Source organism: Cotesia glomerata, unplaced genomic scaffold (genome assembly GCF_020080835.1).
Source record: "Cotesia glomerata isolate CgM1 unplaced genomic scaffold, MPM_Cglom_v2.3 scaffold_11, whole genome shotgun sequence".
NCBI classification, from domain to species: domain Eukaryota; kingdom Metazoa; phylum Arthropoda; class Insecta; order Hymenoptera; family Braconidae; genus Cotesia; species Cotesia glomerata.
The window spans coordinates 796,045-817,890 of NW_025401443.1; the positions used below are offsets into that span (position 1 = coordinate 796,045).

General features: G+C 27.1%; 2 protein-coding genes across 2 annotated transcripts in view; both read right to left on the reverse strand.

Annotated features, from left to right (window-relative positions):
- LOC123273588 (lachesin-like) overlaps positions 1-21,846 on the reverse strand; it is a gene marked incomplete at its 3' end in the record, with an annotated part of 449,749 nt that overhangs the window by 228,902 nt on the left and 199,001 nt on the right. The gene's annotated exons all lie outside the window — the stretch shown is intronic.
- Positions 1,455-2,353, reverse strand: LOC123273611 (capping protein inhibiting regulator of actin dynamics-like). Its single transcript, XM_044741051.1, has one exon. It carries the CDS (start codon positions 2,235-2,237, stop codon positions 1,920-1,922), a length of 318 nt encoding a protein of 105 aa, XP_044596986.1. The 5' UTR covers positions 2,238-2,353; the 3' UTR covers positions 1,455-1,919.

Genomic DNA, 21,846 nt, shown 5'->3' on the forward strand with positions numbered 1-21,846 from the left:
CAAATTTTACTTAATTTTTCGGGTATTGAAAAACTCAGGTAAGTGTGTGGGAATAAAATAAGAAAATGATTACAAAAATTATTTTTTTTTATTTTCTTTACTGGCATGATAAATGAAAAAAATTTTGAAAATTAAAAAATTACTTCATCTTATGGCTATAATAATTTAGTATAACATATAAACCTAGCTATTTAATGTTGATAATTATTTTAAATTAATCTGAAATAAAATTATTTATATCTATGTAGTTCTATGTTTATCGAGTAGCGATTTTTAAAATGAATACATATTTGTATTGAGATAAAAAATTATATTATTAGAAATGTTTTTTTTTTGTTTTTCATCTATGTTTGTAAATTTCAAATTCAAGTCTAGATGAAAAATTTTGTAAATCTATAGAAAAATAAAATTGCATTTATATAGACTGAAAAGTTTCAATAAAATTGATTTTTTCTTTGAAGAACATTGAATAACTGCCATAGTACCCATAGAAACGGACCATGTTAGAATATGAGCTCTAAATATTAAAATATAGAGGTGATAATTTACAAATTACTTTTTTTTCTATTTGAGTAACACATGAAAATTTTTTTTTTCAACTTTGTAACTTGACAAAAAATCGTTTTATAGGGATGATTAAGATATGGATAAAGATTAACGTTAGTCAAGTTGTTTTGGAGATATCGAACATTTAGAATTGATATGTTATGAATTATGAAGTTACAATTTTTCAACATCACAAAATCAATGGATATCACTTTAAATATTAATACTCAAAATTACAATCTTCTTAACAAAGATCTTCTTTGATTGATATTAACACTAACAATGAAATAAACTCAATTCTAAAAAGTAAATAATGAAATAAGAGGTCATATAAAAAAATTTGTTTCTTCTAAATCATACGAAAAAGTTATTTAAATGAAATTAAATAAAAAAAAATTTTTTTTATATGACCTCTCGTTCCATGATTTGTTTTTTTTTTTTCTATTGAGATAATTTTATTACGAGCGTAAATATTAATTTAAAATTCTTATTGAGAAGTTGATAATATTGAAAAATAAAGTAACATACATTGATTTTGTAATGTTAATGAGTAATAGCTTCATAATTTATAACAGATCAGTTTTTATTGCACGATATCTCCGAAACAACTTGACAAACGCAAATTTCGTGAAATCTCTGTGAAACAATTTATAGTCAAGGTAAAAAATTCCAAAGTTAAAAACAAAATTGTTTGCTGTATTATTAAAATAAACAATAAAAATTTTTAAATCGGCACTTTTAAGTATTATTACTAAAAACTCATATTCCAATAAAGTCCTTATCTAAGGACACTTTAACGGTTTTTCAATTCTTCAAAAAAATAAAATAAAATCGATTTTTTAAAAACTCTAATAGAGACGTACTAAGATCTATAAAATTAACTGAGATGTAGACAGATCTCCGTGTACTTAAGTTGACACATGGTCGTTACGATTTTCGTTCTGTTGAGCTACTTTCTTTTCAGCACTCGATATAGATCTTCCTAAATATGTATTAATAGCAGCTCTTTCGACAGCAATCATATCCTTCGATAAATTCCGTTCTTTCAGAAATTTCTTATATTGATTCTCTAATACTACCAACTTCTTCGGTGTTAAAGGTAATTTGTGTTGGTTTGTTGATGATATTTTGATCGCTCGACGAGCGAGAGCTTTGGATCCCCATATAGCGTGGGACATTAATGTTATAAATTTTGATGGCTTATATGTTCGGAAGGCTTCGTTGTAAGAATAGCTTGGTATATATATTTGACCGCCAATATGAACAGGATCAGTTATATCGAGGTTTTCCTCGTCGTCCTGGTCTTCATTATCACCTTGATTCTGTCGTTGTTGATTTAATAATTGTAGTTGTTGTCGTAGTCGTTGTTCTTTTTATTGCAGTTCTTTTTCTTTTTGCAAACGTTGTTCTTTTAATAGTTTTCGGCGTCGTTGTTCTTCTAATGTTTTTCGTTGGCGTTCTTGTTCTGCGTGTTGCAGTTCTTTTTCTTCTTGCAAACGTTGTTCTTCTAATAATTTTTGACGTCGTTGTTTTTTTAATATTTTTCGTTGGCGTTCTTGTTCTGCATATTGCAGTTCCTTTTCTTCTTGCTGAAGCCTTTGTTCTACCAGTTGTTGTTGTCGTCGTTCTTCTTCTTGTTTCAGCTCTTCTTGCCGACGTTCTTCTTCTAATTGTCGTCGTTGATCTTGCATTCGTTGTATTTTATTAGGCGATGGTTGGTTTTGCTCAAATAATTGATCGAATACATCACTTTCCAGCAAATTTAACCTTACACATTGATTAATACCTCGTGGTTGAACCTACAAAATAATAAAAGCTATTTTTAACAAATATTTGATTTAACGATTATATTTTTACATTTTTTCTTAACCTTAACGTCCAGACAATTGATAAATTAGAATAATAAAAAATAAATTACGCAATTTATTTATTGCTTAGTCAATTTGCTTATTAAATCATATACGATTCATTTGTAATTTTTATCTACGAATATATCTGTTTTAATTTATTAAATTAACTACATATATTCACAAAAAAAATGTGTCTCAAGCTTTTTATCTACTAGTAATATAAAGACTCATGAATAGATATGTAAAAAAAATTGATGTTAATATCTTATGTACTGAATTTTTGATGTGATTAAATTGATAATGTTAAATAATCATTTAAATTATTATCAAAAATTAATTTAAACATTTATTGTATTACTAGTATTGAATTGAAAAATTTGCATACTAGTAATCAATTAACATTAAAAATAATGATAAATATGTAGATGAGTACCATATTATAATAATTATCATCATTTATAAATTGACAAAGTTAAAAAATACCATTATAATAATGGCTTTCAATTAGAGTGTACATTAAATTATTAATGCAAACTGTTTCCACAAACAAATTTCTTTCTAAAGCATTATTATGCAAATACATTTTAATAAAAAAAAAAAAAAAAAAGTAACGTTCTTCTTAATAAATAAAATAAAAATACTCGGTAAATTTTTCATTTTTGATCATATTTCTATCATCCAAGCTAATTTCTTAATTGTATTAACAAAACATTATTTAAAAATTATATTAAATATATAAAATGTCTTATTCTTAAAAATTTTTAACAACTGTTTTGCGGTTTTAATGTATCATGTAAGTTTATAGAATAATTGTCACTTAACTTGACTCTTTAGTATTAACTTTTAAAAAAGTTTCATATTTAGTCCATTATCTCAATTTTTTCTATCAAAATTACTCTTTTCATGAGTTTTTCTTTTTAAAAATTAATATTTTGAATTCAACTAAACAATTTCTTATTTTTTTTTAATGAAAATTTAACAAATGTGACTTTGAACTTTTATACGAAATAATAAAGTAATATGAAAAGATATTTAAAAATAAATAAGTATGAATTTTTTCATATGAGATTTAATATTCTATTATTTTCTTGTTTTATTTATTTATTTATTTATTTTTTTTTTTTCTTTGAGATATAACAAGAATTGTCAATTTTTTCAAATGAATTAAATCCTCCGATAAATTCGGAGTTACTTTTTTCTATTATTACCTTCTGTTTATGATATAATTTAAAAAATTATCTTACAGTCATTAAATTTAGATATAAATTGGATTTTTGATCAGTAAAATTTTTTTTTCATTAATTTTCATTATCATTATTCCATGTAAAAATAGGGCACACGTTTTAAAATAGAAAATAAATTTTTTTTTCTCACTTTAGCATTGATGTTTAAATATTTTTAATATAACTACTTGATTTTTTCCTATTAATAACTACTGTATAAAAAATGATTTAATACCTAGCATTTATTGTTGATATTAATTGTTTGCGAAGTTATCATACTGAAAAAAAAATTTATGTAGACTATGACAAAAATATCTTTATATTATCTTATTTAAGAGAAAATTTCATTAAGGGGCATATTTTTTTGAACCCGTATGTATATATCCTAGAGTGGTCAAAATTAAAAATATTTATATTTTCTTTTTCGTAATTTTATCATCTGAAACCTTTCTCGTAGGTATCAAAAAATTTTTCTTCAACGGGTGGCTTTGTATGTCAACTGTGCAAGTACCACATCGAGTTTTCAATTTCAAATATAAAAAACTTGTAATAAAAAATTTTTTTATTTTACCAACATAAACAATTGGAAAATTTTTCTTTCGAATTTTATAATATTCTTTTTTTTTTAGCAAATTTAATGATTTAGGTAAAAGCTTCTAAATCTTTTTTTCGTAATGTCAATAGGTAACAAATTGTCAAGCTTATATATGTTGTAAAATTTGATAAAATTATTTTTTGTTGTTTATCTTTATAGAAACAAAAATAAATTATTTCATCCTTTACTTATATTAAAAAATGGAAACTTGTTACGCTTTTTATAGAATTCACATGTAAAAAAAAAGACTTTTTTTTGTGAATCACCTAAATATATCTTTTCAACAAGTGCTTCTAAATTATTAAATGTAGCTAGAACTGTAATACTTATATAAAACTACAATTTTAATTTAAATTTATTATTTATAGTTGTCGTTAAAATTTTTTGTTTTCTTAGAAAAATATTTGTAAAAAAATTTTTTTACCTCACTTGTTGCATTATTTCTTATATAAGTCTGATCTCCAAAATCTCCTTGGTTTCCTGGGCTGTCTTCTTCTCCATCACTATTTTCAAATAATGAATCTGAGTTGTCTCGTAACAAAACTTCATTTCCATTACTCAATTTATCAACTATTTCTTCTTCTTCTTCACTCTCTTCATCAACTTTGTTTTCGACTACTCTTCCGTCAAATTCTTCATCTTCTGTAGGTACATCACCTTCATTAACTCTACCTTTTTTATTATCTATATTGCTTCTACCTTCATTTTCAGAGTTTTTATTTTCATCATCACTATCAGGAATCACTTCACGAGAATGATTGATTTCAATGTCTTTTTTTGCCTGATCTTCGTCATCACGGAGTTTATAGTAAGCATTTAAAATGCCCTCACTTGTCCGTTTTTTTGATTGCATTGTATTTTGCGTTTTAACCTATTAAAAAAAAAAAAATGATGAACCAAATTATTAAACTTTTTAAACATTTATAATCTTATACTTTAGTTTTAAATACTTACCTTTCTTTTTCGTTTAACCTGTTTGGTTAAATCCATTGATTCATCATCATTATCACTGGATAACTCTAATGAAGATTTGTTTGCAATCGGACGTCGAGATCTTACATTTGGATTATTTATAGCTTCTATTGTATCTGAAATTTGAAATATATATTTAAATAACCATTTTGGGTTATTTAATAAACCCTTTTCTTGAAAGTTAAAACAAAATTTGAATTGAGAATTGTATAACTTTTACAGTAGTAACTTTTACAGTAGTTATTAATAGGAAAAAATCAAGTAGTTATATTAAAAATATTTAAACATCAATGCTAAAGTGAGAAAAAAAAATTTATTTTCTATTTTAAAACGTGTGCCCTATTTTTACATGGAATAATGATAATGAAAATTAATGAAAAAAAAATTTTACTGATCAAAAATCCAATTTATATCTAAATTATATCTAATTTATATCTAAATTTAATGACTGTAAGATAATTTTTTAAATTATATCATAAACAGAAGGTAATAATAGAAAAAAGTAACTCCGAATTTATCGGAGGATTTAATTCATTTGAAAAAATTGACAATTCTTGTTATATCTCAAAGAAAAAAAAAAAATAAATAAATAAATAAATAAAACAAGAAAATAATAGAATATTAAATCTCATATGAAAAAAATTCATACTTATTTATTTTTAAATATCTTTTTCATATTACTTTATTATTTCGTATAAAAAGTTCAAAGTCACATTTGTTAAATTTTCATTAAAAAAAAAAAATAAGAAATTGTTTAGTTGAATTCAAAAATATTAATTTTTAAAAAGAAAAACTCATGAAAAGAGTAATTTTGATAGAAAAAATTGAGATAATGGACTAAATATGAAACTTTTTTAAAAGTTAATACTAAAGAGTCAAGTTAAGTGACAATTATTCTATAAACTTACATGATACATTAAAACCGCAAAACAGTTGTTAAAAATTTTTAAGAATAAGACATTTTATATATTTAATATAATTTTTAAATAATGTTTTGTTAATACAATTAAGAAATTAGCTTGGATGATAGAAATATGATCAAAAATGAAAAATTTACCGAGTATTTTTATTTTATTTATTAAGAAGAACGTTACTTTTTTTTTTTTTTTTTATTAAAATGTATTTGCATAATAATGCTTTAGAAAGAAATTTGTTTGTGGAAACAGTTTGCATTAATAATTTAATGTACACTCTAATTGAAAGCCATTATTATAATGGTATTTTTTAACTTTGTCAATTTATAAATGATGATAATTATTATAATATGGTACTCATCTACATATTTATCATTATTTTTAATGTTAATTGATTACTAGTATGCAAATTTTTCAATTCAATACTAGTAATACAATAAATGTTTAAATTAATTTTTGATAAGAATTTAAATGATTATTTAACATTATCAATTTAATCACATCAAAAATTCAGTACATAAGATATTAACATCAATTTTTTACATATCTATTCATGAGTCTTTATATTACTAGTAGATAAAAAGCTTGAGACACATTTTTTGTGAGTATATGTAGTTAATTTAGTAAATGAAAACAGATATATTCGTAGATAAAAATTACAAATGAATCGTATATGATTTAATAAGCAAATTGACTAAGCAATAAATAAATTGCGTAATTTATTTTTTATTATTCTAATTTATCAATTGTCTGGACGTTAAGGTTAAGAAAAAATGTAAAAATATAATCGTTAAATCAAATATTTGTTAAAAATAGCTTTTATTATTTTGTAGGTTCAACCACGAGGTATTAATCAATGTGTAAGGTTAAATTTGCTGGAAAGTGATGTATTCGATCAATTATTTGAGCAAAACCAACCATCGCCTAATAAAATACAACGAATGCAAGATCAACGACGACAATTAGAAGAAGAACGTCGGCAAGAAGAGCTGAAACAAGAAGAAGAACGACGACAACAACAACTGGTAGAACAAAGGCTTCAGCAAGAAGAAAAGGAACTGCAATATGCAGAACAAGAACGCCAACGAAAAATATTAAAAAAACAACGACGTCAAAAATTATTAGAAGAACAACGTTTGCAAGAAGAAAAAGAACTGCAACACGCAGAACAAGAACGCCAACGAAAAACATTAGAAGAACAACGACGCCGAAAACTATTAAAAGAACAACGTTTGCAAAAAGAAAAAGAACTGCAATAAAAAGAACAACGACTACGACAACAACTACAATTATTAAATCAACAACGACAGAATCAAGGTGATAATGAAGACCAGGACGACGAGGAAAACCTCGATATAACTGATCCTGTTCATATTGGCGGTCAAATATATATACCAAGCTATTCTTACAACGAAGCCTTCCGAACATATAAGCCATCAAAATTTATAACATTAATGTCCCACGCTATATGGGGATCCAAAGCTCTCGCTCGTCGAGCGATCAAAATATCATCAACAAACCAACACAAATTACCTTTAACACCGAAGAAGTTGGTAGTATTAGAGAATCAATATAAGAAATTTCTGAAAGAACGGAATTTATCGAAGGATATGATTGCTGTCGAAAGAGCTGCTATTAATACATATTTAGGAAGATCTATATCGAGTGCTGAAAAGAAAGTAGCTCAACAGAACGAAAATCGTAACGACCATGTGTCAACTTAAGTACACGGAGATCTGTCTACATCTCAGTTAATTTTATAGATCTTAGTACGTCTGTATTAGAGTTTTTTAAAAAAATCGATTTTATTTTATTTTTTGAAGAATTGAAAAACCGTTAAAGTGTCCTTAGATAAGGACTTTATTGGAATATGAGTTTTTAGTAATAATACTTAAAAGTGCCGATTTAAAAATTTTTATTGTTTATTTTAATAATACAGCAAACAATTTTGTTTTTAACTTTGGAATTTTTTACCTTGACTATAAATTGTTTCACAGAGATTTCACGAAATTTGCGTTTGTCAAGTTGTTTCGGAGATATCGTGCAATAAAACTGATCTGTTATAAATTATGAAGCTATTACTCATTAACATTACAAAATCAATGTATGTTACTTTATTTTTCAATATTATCAACTTCTCAATAAGAATTTTAAATTAATATTTACGCTCGTATTAAACTTATCTCAATATAAAACAAAACAAATCATGGAACGAGAGGTCATATAAAAAAAATTTTTTTTTATTTAATTTCATTTAAATAACTTTTTCGTATGATTTAGAAGAAACAAATTTTTTTATATGACCTCTTATTTCATTATTTACTTTTTAGAATTGAGTTTATTTCATTGTTAGTGTTAATATCAATCAAAGAAGATCTTTGTTAAGAAGATTGTAATTTTGAGTATTAATATTTAAAGTGATATCCATTGATTTTGTGATGTTGAAAAATTGTAACTTCATAATTCATAACATATCAATTCTAAATGTTCGATATCTCCAAAACAACTTGACTAACGTTAATCTTTATCCATATCTTAATCATCCCTATAAAACGATTTTTGTCAAGTTACAAAGTTGAAAAAAAAAAATTTTCATGTGTTACTCAAATAGAAAAAAAAGTAATTTGTAAATTATCACCTCTATATTTTAATATTTAGAGCTCATATTCTAACATGGTCCGTTTCTATGGGTACTATGGCAGTTATTCAATGTTCTTCAAAGAAAAAATCAATTTTATTGAAACTTTTCAGTCTATATAAATGCAATTTTATTTTTCTATAGATTTACAAAATTTTTCATCTAGACTTGAATTTGAAATTTACAAACATAGATGAAAAACAAAAAAAAAACATTTCTAATAATATAATTTTTATCTCAATACAAATATGTATTTATTTTAAAAATCGCTACTCGATAAACATAGAACTACATAGATATAAATAATTTTATTTCAGATTAATTTAAAATAATTATCAACATTAAATAGCTAGGTTTATATGTTATACTAAATTATTATAGCCATAAGATGAAGTAATTTTTAATTTTCAAAATTTTTTCATTTATCATGCCAGTAAAGAAAATAAAAAAAATAATTTTTGTAATCATTTTCTTATTTTATTCCCACACACTTACCTGAGTTTTTCAATACCCGAAAAATTAAGTAAAATTTGACTTATTTTTAAAAATCTAAGAATTTCTAAAAGTTTCTACTTTACTCTAAAAAAGTCTGAAAAAGTCTTATCCTTCCTTTTGCTCAATTTTGACTACATGTCTAATTCATTCTGAAAAAATTCTTCCAGAAGAGTCCAAAACTTTGCAACTTTCAGATTTTTAATTACTGAAAAAATTTGCCAGACTTTTCATTCTATTTCAGAATTTTTAGAATTTTTCAGAGTTTTTTTTACTTCTACAATTATTATTCAGACTTCTGCAAGTGTTATTCAGTCTCCAATCAGAAACTATTTCCACCAGGGAGAAAATTTTCGGGTGCCTGAAGAAAGACCGAAGTTGTGTTGGTAGAAGTAAAAATTTTTCTTGAAATTCTATTCTTGGTGGAAGTAATTTTTTCTTAATTCAAATTATCATAAATACTTGATACAATAAATTTTTATTTTTGATCAAGATTTTTAGATACTTTTGGGAAGCAACTCTACCTACTTCAGCTGAGAAAGATTTTATCACCTTGAGAAAATTTTTCTCTTGAATATTTGATACCCATTTTATATTATTCTAGCGTGCAATTATACATATTGAATAAAAAAAAATGATTCAATATTATTTGATCTTCCATTTGACATGTTAAGATTGCACGGACAGTACCCCGTAAGTCATAGTAGAATCTAAATTTTTTTTTGCCCTCCGGGCGGAAAGTGGCAACTTTCGTCCCGCTGCGCTAAACTAAGTTGCCGCTTTCCGCCTTCGTCGGACAAAAAAATAGTATACACTCCTCGGGAAGTAAATAAGAAAGCCTCAGATCACATGTTTGTTGACCTCGGCTTCGCCTCGGCCAACAATTACATGTGATCTGAGACATTTCTTACTTTACTTCCCTAGGTGTGTAATATACTATTTTTCATTAAAATTAAAAACTTGAACACGAAAATCCATTACTATAATTTAACCGTTACCTTACATTATTATTAATTAAAATAAATAAATAATTTAATTAACAAAAACAATAAATAGTCAACATTTGACTCAAGTATTTTTTTAGAAAACTCGGACCTGACAACACCGCGCTTAACAGCTGTTTATATTTATCTCGCTGTGTAGTATTGAGTTGAAAAACATAACCCATAAAAATACCCAGAAATTATTAAAATTCAAAATTCGCTCGTTTTATTCTGTGCAGCGTTGTCACACTGCGCGGAATCACGTGGTTTATTTATTTTTAAACATGTCGGCCTGAAATTTTCGTGAATTTCTCATCTTTTGTACTAAAATATCTTTAAAAGCCTTTGTCAGAAAATTTTTATTTTATTTTGAACGTATTCTACGAAAGTTGATTGACTGAAATAGAAGTTTTTTGTTTTTTAATCTTCCAATGAGGTAGTCACATAAATCGATATATGTGCAATCCGCCAATAGTCTCTATAGACTACATGTTAAATTTCAATTTTTTAATAATTTATTAAAGAATAACCCTTTGTCAAATATATTCTAAAAAATTAATTTAGACGTATGAGATAGTAATTCATAACATATCAAAAAATCAGCTTTTGATCTTTACAAGTGCATTAGTGTCCGAACAACCTTAATCAATAAAAATATTAATAAAAATTAACTTCTATCTCTATATTTAATTTTTAGAATAAGAGAGAAATTTTCTCAAAACAAGAAAATTTACTTCTATTAAGAACTAAATTTTTTAGAGCAAGAAGCTGAATTTTCTCAAAACAACAAGATTTTCTTGACTTAAATAAATTTTCTTGGATAAAGATACGTACTTCTTAAAACAAAAGATAGATAGATAGATAGATATATTTATTTATGCCAAAGCCTTAACTGGCCAGATGGCAAAAGAAAAGTTTACATTATATTAAAATATTTTACATATTTGATGCTTAATTTAACGATATTTTATAACTTAATAAATACTTAACTTAATGTATATTTTGACAGAGTAAAAAGAAGAATATAATTTAACAATACAGATTGAAGAATAACTTAAGATTTAAGTAAAATTTTTGTTTGATTACATAGTTTTTGATGATTTAACTGAATTTAACAGACAATTTTTAAATATCAAGTTCGAAGAGGTAATGAAAGATTTTATTCTTAAAAATATCAATACTAGGCGCTTTAACTAGATCCTCTGACAACTCTTCCCAAAGACGAATGCAGCTAACAACAAAAGAAGATTCATAAACAGTCGAGGTAAAATTTGGTACTTTAAAATTTATAAAATTCCTTTTTGCTGCCAGTCTTTCAGAGCGTCTAGTATCTAAGTCTTCAATAAATAACTCACGCAAGTAAAGAGGTTTGCCTATGCTTAACAGTTTATAAAAGTAACATGCTAAGAAATAGATTCGACGTTTACTTATGGATAGCCATCCAAGCTCACGCCTAAATGGTGTAATATGCTCGTCCCGCTTTAGGTTGTAAATAAAACGAATTGCTGAGTTTAGTGCACGCTGCAGCTTAGAATTGTCCTCAGCAGTTGCGTTTGTTAAAACAATAGAGCAATAATCAATAAGTGGTAATATCGTTGCTGAGATTAATAACCTCCTAATATCTTTAGTGTAAATATTTTTCTTTACTTTAAGGGTATATAAAGCAGAGTTTATTTTGCTTACAGTTTTTGAGACGTGTAAATTCCAAGATAAATTATTAAATAAATAGAGACCCAGACACTTGGTTGATTCGATATAAGGTAGCGATATTCCGTCGATTACTATTTGAGGTATGATATCACTGTAGATTTTTCAATTTACGTCTAGAGCCAAATAACATAGCCTTAGTTTTTAGCAAATTCAATTGCAGGCCATTTTCCCTTGTCCAATCCGTGACAGCTTGGGCATCTAAAGTTATCTGCTTAATTGCTTCTTGTAATTGATAGTTATAAAAGTGTAGGTAAATAAATTTATCGTCGGCAAATAGCCCATATTTAGAGTACATTAGACGTTTAGCTACCGAGTTCATAACTATCAAAAACAATATCGGTCCAAGAACTGAGCCTTGCGGGACTCCTGAGGTAGTTTTAAGAAATTTTACAGGTTCTCCCATATCATTGATAACTGATTGTGAACGATTTGTTAAATAAGAAAAGAACCAACTTATAGTTTCAAACGAAAAACCAAGTTCAACAAGTGTGCTCAGTATGACCTTATGATCTACATAATCAAAGGCTTTTGTTAAGTCAAATAAGACTAATATAGTCAGTTTGTCTTCATCCATTGCGTGCCTGATGTCCTCAGTAAGTTTTAATAAAGCAGATTGAGTGCCATGATGCTTCCGAAAACCAGATCTGTATTTGTCAAGCAACTCATTGTTCTCTAAATAGTTTACGACTTGGTTTGCAATTATTCTCTCAAATACTTTGCTCAGATGAGAAGTATTTGCTATGGGGCGTGTGTCTGATAGTGATTTGGGTGGATTTTGTTTATTGAGCGATATAATAAAAATTTCTTTCCATGCTTGGGGGAAAATACCAGTTTCAAGAGAGCGATTAAAAAGAGCAGTTAGAAAAATGGAGATTTGAGGAAAATGGTTTTTTAACCAACGTAGATCAAGCCCATCCGGACTTTTACCTTTAGATTTCTGGAGGGTTAACTGTAGGGCTTTAGTTACGTCAACAATATCTATTTCCGACCAAGTGAAGGAACAATTTAATTTACTGTTGTGAAAAAGAGAAGGGGAATTTAAAAATTGTTGATCACATGCCGGATGTCGACGCACCATGTTCGCAAAGTGGTCATTGTGTTCCAATGATTCGAAATGGTTTAAGGAAGAGGATGACGTGCGTTTTACTAAGCCTAGATGTTTTAACTTGCTCCAAACTTGAGTTCCACAAGGCAGAGAAGACAGTGAGCTCTTAAGATAGTTTTCACGAGCACTCTTTGGTTCATGTTTCAGTTCTCTTCTTTTAATTTTAAAAAGTAGAAAGAGATTTGTATCATTGTTTCTTTTCGCTTTTTTATACAGGGCATCGCGTTCCTTGCATTTGTTCTTTAAAACTTTGGTTAACCAAGGAGTTGTAGGTCGCCCAACTTTACGTGAATGTAGTGGCGCGAATTTATCAAGGACAGCTGAAACATTAGAATTGAAAATATCTAACAACTCATTAGGATCAGAGTTTAAGACAGCTTTACAGAGTTTAAGACAGCTTTACATCTGAAGCAAAAATCATCTGACAATGACATCACCATTGACACATCCCCGTAAGGTTATCCTTAACGACTCTTGAATCCCAATTTCTATAATAAATGAATACTTATCACAGTATCGACAAATTTACAAGGTCTTTCTCAACTATGACTAGTTCTTTCGTAAATACATGAGGTCATTCACAAAACAGTAAGACAGTAGTTTTGATTTAGGAAAAACAGCGACCAGACATAGTGTATAGTCCAAACATAAACACAGCTGTCACTGTATTAGTAGTTAGGTGTAATAACAAGTACACTTGGTGTGAGGTGCGTCGAACAATGCGCAGAAATACACTAGGCTTGAGCACAAAAATTCTCAACTTTGAGGTAACTAATAAATGCTTGTATTATAATGATTAATTCACAACACAAGAAGATTTTTACATCAAATCATAGAGAATTATTTCACAAAAAAGATGGTACCAAAATGATATCAAGCACCAACAAAAATTATAACAATAGATATTAATTAAGGCAAAGCAATTTATTTGCATGTGCTCACACTACACTGTACACTACACTTAATAACAAAAGAACTAATTTTGTTGAAATAAGTGAAATTTCTTGTATCAGAAAAAAAATTTTTTTTCGCTCAAGAAAATAATCAAGAAGAAAAATATTTTCTTGGCTCAAGTGAACCTTTTTTTCTGTGTAAACTTTCATAAAGAAAAACATAATTCTAAAATAAACCAATGTTAATATAACTTTTTTGGCGCATTATTTAAAAATTAACAAAATTTTCATTAAAAAAAAATAATTAACAATCAAAATCAACAAATGAAGGAAATATATTACCTGTAAAATTCCAAATACATGGATGAATACCAAACTCTACATTCAATCGACGGTTGTTTGATTCGAAGTAATTGTTCGTTTTTTCTAAGCACCCAAATACAGAAAAGTTTTCTGGTTTAATAAACTCTAACCAATATGATTGAAAATACTGAACAAATTAATAGAACGCTGGTTGAAACGCACTGTATACAGTAAGTAACATGTTGAAGGCAGGTATAATTTGATGGCTAGGTAATAATGCTAATGTAATTATTTTTCGGAAAAAATCTTTCCCATCATCCCAATCATCAATAATAAAAGTAAATATTAACTTCCAGTTCTTACACTTTGCACGAAAGTCAATTGTTATAATTATCACCGGCACACAAAAAAAAAATTTGTCAGTACTTTTAACGGGATCCATATATCGTTATGTATTTCGACCCGCTGAATCCGAATTTGAGGTCAGTTTGACCCGTACATCGTCAAATTTTCAAGAAAACTCTGAAAAACCGGAAAAAATGACGAAAATCGGCAATTTAGGCGATTTAAAAAATTTTTTTGACCTAAACTAAGCATGATTTTAATGTATTTCGACCCGCTTAATACTTATCTAAAGTTTATTTAGATCATAAGCCATTAAAAGTTTAAGTAAATTCCGAAAAACCCTGAAAAATTGCAAAAAAAGCAAAAAATAAAAAAAAATTCCAGATATTGTATTAAAAAAAAATTTATAAAATTAGATCAATCATGATTCTTATGTATTTCGATCCGCCGAATATGAATCGCGAATTTATATGGCTCAGACATCTCTAAAAATCTAAATAAATGGCAAAAAATCACTGAACATTAAAATAAATCAAGTCCGTTATGATAAAAATCAGTTTTTAAAAAAAAATAAAAAATCTTTAACATTTTATCCGATCTGTGGAAGATAAATTTTAAATTTTTTGACCTAAATCCTCAAAAAATTTTAATTCTTTAAAAAAATCTTCTTAAAACCGTTTATTTTTTAATTTTAATTCATTCTCCGCTTATATCTTTTATCTTCAAATGACCTCCATAAAGGGTTTCTCTTTCGCTTTCTTATTTTCTCAGGTAGATCTCTCTTTAGTGTCCAACAATGATCTGCCATCATATTGATATCCCACTTTCCTTGATAACGATTTTCCATTACACTAATGTCTTGATGGAATCTTTCGACTCGCTCTTCACTGTAATCGTCAAGATTTTCAGGAAAGTGTGAAAGGTGAGAATCTAAATAGTGCAATTTTGAATTCATCAAGCAACCTAAAGTATCGTAGTTGTACAACAATTCTTCAACTAAATTCACCTAATTCTCACTTTTTGTACTCCCTAAAAAGTTTTGTGATACTTCTTTGAAGCTTGCCCATGCTGCTCTCTCAATCTCGTTCATTTCATATTCGAAATTATCGTCCTTAAATAAAGTCCGAATTTGGGGTCCATCGAAAACTCCTTTTTTCAATTTTGCATCACTTATAGCTAGAAAGTTTTCCCCCAAATATTTGAAACATTTGCCATCTTTGTCTATAGCTTTGACAAACTGCTTCATAAGACCAAGCTTCATGTGAAGTGGCAGTAGTAAGTACTTGGAAGGATCAATTAGAGGTTCTCGGGTAACATTGTAAGAACCAGGATTCAAATTCGTTATCGTTTGCCATTCTTTTTTAACATAGTGATTTTTTCGATCGCAACTATCCCACAAACATAAAAAGCAGGAATATTTTGTGAACCCTGATTGTTGGCCTAACAGTAGTGTTGCAATTTTCAGATCACCACATACTTTCCATTAATGTTCCAAATACTTTATTTTACTAATACAATCTGTAAATTGTCATAAGTCTCTTTTAGCGTGGTCAAATGAGCTACTGGAATCAGTACAAGAATGTTTCCATTATGAAGAAGCACAGCTTTGAGACTTCTCTTAGATGAATCAATAAAAAACCTCCATTCGTCGTCTTTGTATGTGTTTAGTTTCAACTCATTAATCAAACCTTCCACATCTGAACAGTGTATTAGTGAATTTTCACTCTTAAAAATAAAAAATAAAAATAAAAATAAAGAATTTTTAACATGTTATCCGATTTGTGGAATATAAATTTTGAATTTTTTGACCTAAATCCTCAAAAAATTTTAGTTAATTCTACTTTTTTTTAATATTGTTTTTACTACACCTGTGTCTTGGCGCAATCCTCTTGCAACACTACTGTTAGGCCAACAATCAGGGTTCACAAAATATCCCTGCTTTTTATGTTTGTGGGATAGTCGCGATCGAAAAAATCACTATGTTAAAGATGAATGGCCAACGAGAACGAATTTGAATCCTGGTTCTCACAATGTTATCCGAGAACCTCTAATTGATCCTTCCAAGTACTTACTACCGCCACTTCACATGAAGCTTGGTCTTATGAAGCAGTTTGTCAAAGCTATAGACAAAGATGGCAACTGTTTCAAATATTTGGACTTAGTGAAAAATTATATCAGACCTTTTTTGTAGGCCGTTCAATTTCCTACAAAAATATATATTTATTTTTACCACACAATAACTCGTTGAGATACATCAAAATTCCAAAAAAAAAAAAAAAAAAAAAATTCCCGTGTTATTTAAATGGGAAATCAAAAATCACCATGTGACACCTCTAGATATTGATTTTAAGAGCTCAAACTCTACCAGAATTTTTTTTCGTCATCTTGGGCGATATTTTCGCGGTAGCTAAAGAAAAAAAATTAAAAGTTTTTCTTGGCCTACCCTAATCATTATGATGGATGATCATTGTTGGACACTGAAGAGAGATCTACCTGAAAAAATAAAAAAGCGAAAGAGAAACCCTTCATGTTGGTCATTTGAAGATAAATGGGTTAGATATAAGCGGAGAATGAATTAAAATTAAAAAATAAACAGTTTTGAAAAGATTTTTTTAAAGAATTAAAATTTTTTGAGGATTTAGGTCAAAAAATTTAAAATTTATATTTCACAGATCGGATAACATGTTTGATTTGATTTTGATTTTCAGTGGTTTTTTGCCATTTATTTAGATTTTGAGAGATGTCTGAGCCACATAAATTCGAGATTTATATTCGGCCGATCGAAATACATGAGAATCATGAATGACCTAATTTTATAATATTTTTTTTAACACAATATCTGGAATATTTCTTTTTTTGGCTATTTTTTGCTTTTTTTGCAATTTTTCAGGTTTTTTTGGAATTTACTTAAACTTTTAATGGCTTATGGTCTAAATAAACTTCAGATAAGTCGTAAGCGGGTCGAAATACATTAAAATCATGCTTAGTTTAAGTCAAAAAAAATTTTTAAATCATTTTAAATCGTCTAAACTGCTGATTTTCGTCATTTTTTTCTGTTTTTCAAAGTTTTCTCGAAAATTTGACGGTGTACAGGTCAAACTGACCTCAAATTCGGATTCAGCGGGTCGAAATACATAAAGATATATGGGTCCCGTCAAAAGTACTGACAACTTTTTTTTTTGTGTGCTGGTGTTATTATTTAATTATTTAATATTACTATTATTATAATTCTATTTTTGATATTAATAATTATAATTATTTATCTAATGTATTTACTAATCAGATTTGTTTTACTATGTGGTTATTATGTTTCACTTTCAGTGGCTATTCAATGAGTGATATTTACTTGAAATAAATTATTGAAGATTTATTCCTATTTCACTTGATTATTGTTAAAAAATTTTATGGCAATAATTGCCTTTCAGAAAATTTTATTTGTTTGCAATACATGAAAAAAAAACTTTTAATTTACTTTATTACAAAAAAAAAAAAAAATGAATTGATTTTCTTTTAACTAGGATAGTTCATCTTTTATGAAGCAATATTTAAAATAGTTATTTAAGCTTCATTTTTATTGTGTTTAGAGTGTAAATATTTATTAGATAATATATAGAACTAATGCTAGAGTAGACGAAATTATAAATATCGATGGTAAGTTTAATACATAATATTATATATCCCTAATTAGTATTTTCTAGTAGCAACTGGAAAAAATATAGGCTAGTCTGTTATACAATATAATATTAATTGCAAAATTATTACAATAATAATTAATTTTTGTATTTTGTAAAAAAATTAAATTAAATTAATACCTTGATATATTTTTTTGTACAAAATGATTAGAAGACATTACTATTGATTGAACATTCTACCTAACGTGCTCACCTGTACAAACTAAAAATAGCAACCCTTCAAAACAGCGTTTGGATACAGTCTACGAAATACACTCCTTAAACCGACTTCAAAATCAGTTGTGACAGATAAAACTTGTAGGTGTGGTGCTACTTGCTTAAAATGATTAACTACTGAATAGTAACAAGGTTTACTTTTACGTGACATGAAACTCTAAGCCACTAGAAGAACCTAAAAATTGTCTGTATTATAAAAAATCAACAAAATTTAGGAAAAAATACTTACTGCATCATCAAAAAACGCCATTATGGTAAAAAACTGGTAAATTTTTTTGTACGGCTTTCTTGGGCACACTTTATGTGTTGCATCGACATAAAGATTTACTCTTATAAAATTTTGCAACAAAGTCACATCTATAAATATTGTAGCTACTGATCCATCGGTTTCATTTATATTAACAGCCGGTTTCATTTAAATTAATAGCCGAACGTATTCTTCCATTGTGGTCGGTACTGGAGGACAATTGCTTCTGCACCATCCTTGCATTGTTCTCGCAATGCTAATGTATGGGACCAATGCAGATGCTCGTGAATGTCAGTACAAAATATTAAATATTAATTATTAAAAAAATAAAGCTAGCACCAGTTCATCAAACCAGCTTATGAACGTTTATCTTCTTAATAACTTTGATTAGAAAAGCATTTTTTTAAATGCCGAGTTTAAATAAATTTCTTCATCTAATAATATGATCTTTCTTTTTTTTTTTTTTTAAATAACGATGTATAAAAAATTTATAAAATAGAAGAATCGAAATTAATTGTATGCTTTATAATATTTAAATAATGGGTGTCAATAACTAGTTGATAATTTTTAAGTTGAATCTCATATTGACAGCCATTCGACAGCACTACGAGGCCTTTTTTAGTAGATTTTATAAAAATCTAACTATTGCAGCCGTCCTCGTGGCGCAACTTTTAAAAAATTTAGCCATTTTCTGACTTAGTTTGTCGAGCTGAGTCAGAAAATATATATAGTTCAAAAGTTTATATATGTATGGATTTATATATATATATATATATATATATATATATATATATATGCTATATATATATATATATATATATATATATATATATATATCCGAACAAAAACAGTTTCACTGTAAAAAAATCGCGCCAAGTCCACGTTCATAAGATTATTAAGAAAAAAAAATTTGTATTTTTCTTTATAAAAATATATAAAATAAAAAAATTAAAAAATCCAAGTAACCGATATGATTGTTTATGATTTTCGGAAATTAAAAAAAATTTTGTTACAAATTTAAAAATTAAAAAAAAAGTTTGGAACGTATTTAGTGTGCGCAGTTGCAAAATTAAAAAAAATTGAAATACACAATGACGCACACCAAGTACGTTCCAAAATTTTTTTCTTAATTTTTAAATTTATAACAAAATTTTTTTTAATTTCCGAAAATCATAAACAATCATACCGGTTACTTGGATTTTTTAATTTTTTTATTTTATATATTTTTATGAAGAAAAATACAAATTTATTTTTCTTAATAATCTTATGAACGTGGACTTGGCGCGATTTTTTTACAGTAAAACTGTTTTTGTTCGGATTTTAGTATTTTTTGTAATTATAATAAAAATTTACAATTGGTACCAACTTAAGGAAGTCCTTTCGCTCCAGTTGAGTCATAACAACTGTAGTAGTAAATTTTCAATAAATTAAAATACAAAACCCATAAAAATTCCTAAAATTAAAAAATAAATAGTATATGAGGCATTAATCGTTGAAATTTTGAAAATTAAAAAAAAAAATAGTTAAATACAAAAATTAATTTGACTGTGGTAAATCAGCTGTTAGTAACCTGTCCGTGATTTGGCAACGCTTTATTTCGGTTGTTTACATTTTTATTTACACAATATAACCTTAACCGTGTTTAACTTTTTGCAATCAGTGTAAATAAATAAATTAATTAAAAATGTTTAGTCACAAAACCATAACATTCTAATGTCTCATGGCAGGGATGCTAGTATTTTTTAATTATTGTTTTATTTTTCAATTATGAGTAATGAAAATTTGTTAACAATAAATTAACTAATAAGTATGCATGAAAAACATAAGCGCGTTAAAGTTTAGTTTGAATTTATTGAATGGTCTGAAGCTCGCGCGCTACGCAACGTTGCCAAATCTTTTGACTCAATTTTATTGTAGGTAACTTGAGAATTTTTTGTGATTTTTAAATATTAATTTCTCAATAAATATCTCGGTAACTGATATATTTTATTGCAAAAAAAGAAACCTGAATATTTAGAAAATCTGATTTTTAGTTTTTTTTTACTTCATCTAATCCATGACTGATAGTATGATTCGAGAAATACTGCAAACGTCTGATTTTCTCGTAAGACTCTGAACAAATACTAACATTTAAAAATTTTATTTCTTCAAAAATTTGTCCGGTAAAGTATAATTTAAACCTCACTATAAGATAAATAAGGACCTTAACTATTAGAAAAAAATTAAATTTACTCATAATCGAATCCGTTGTAAACGGAGCGCCAGACTACCGCGACTGTAAGCTTACTGTAAGCACAGACGGTATTTCGATGGAGGTTGCAAAAATTTTATTTAGTTATATGGTTCTCCCTTTTTCCAAAATGATATATTATAAAAGTAATTTAATACTTTATTTTACTGATATTAATTAATTATAATCAATTATAACACAATTCACTTAAAATTATTAAATTTCATCAGCACAAACTATAGTAAGCCAGAAATTTCGGATCCTGACTTTTTCGATGGGGGAATATCAGCACCACAGACTAGATAAAATAAAAATGTGTAGTAATCCTTCCTATAGACACGCAACTACAGTAAAAAGTGATTCATAGCTTGCATCTATGGCCGCCAGGGTGCACTGGAATTACATCTACATTAAACTTCTAGCTTCAAGGGATGGTTGCAGTAAAAATGCAGTCAACACGAGATTTAAGTTGTTATCAATTGTAAATTTCATTACAATTACAAAAATACTATAAATCCGAACAAAACAGTTTCACTGTAAAAAGTCGCACCAAGTCCACGTTCATAAGACTATTAGGAAAAAATTTTTCTTTACAAAAAGATACAAAATAAAAAATTAAAAAATCCGAGTAACCGATATGATTGTTTATGATTTTCGAAATTAAAATTTTTATTGTAAATTTAAAGAAGTAAAAAAATTTTAGAACGTACTTGGTGTGCGTTATTGTATTTCAATTTTTAAAGTCCTAGTAAATAGTTTTACAATTTCATTAAAAGTAAATATTTTGCAACCGCGCACACTAAATACGCGTTCTAAGTTTTTTAATTTTAAATTTACAAAACAATTTTTTTTTTTCGAAAATCATAAACAATCATATCGGTTACTCGGATTT

Coding starts and splice junctions, on each gene's coding strand:
- LOC123273611 (XM_044741051.1), bottom strand. CDS start 2,237: ATGCAAGATCAACGACGACAATTAGAAGAAGAACGTCGGCAAGAAGAG.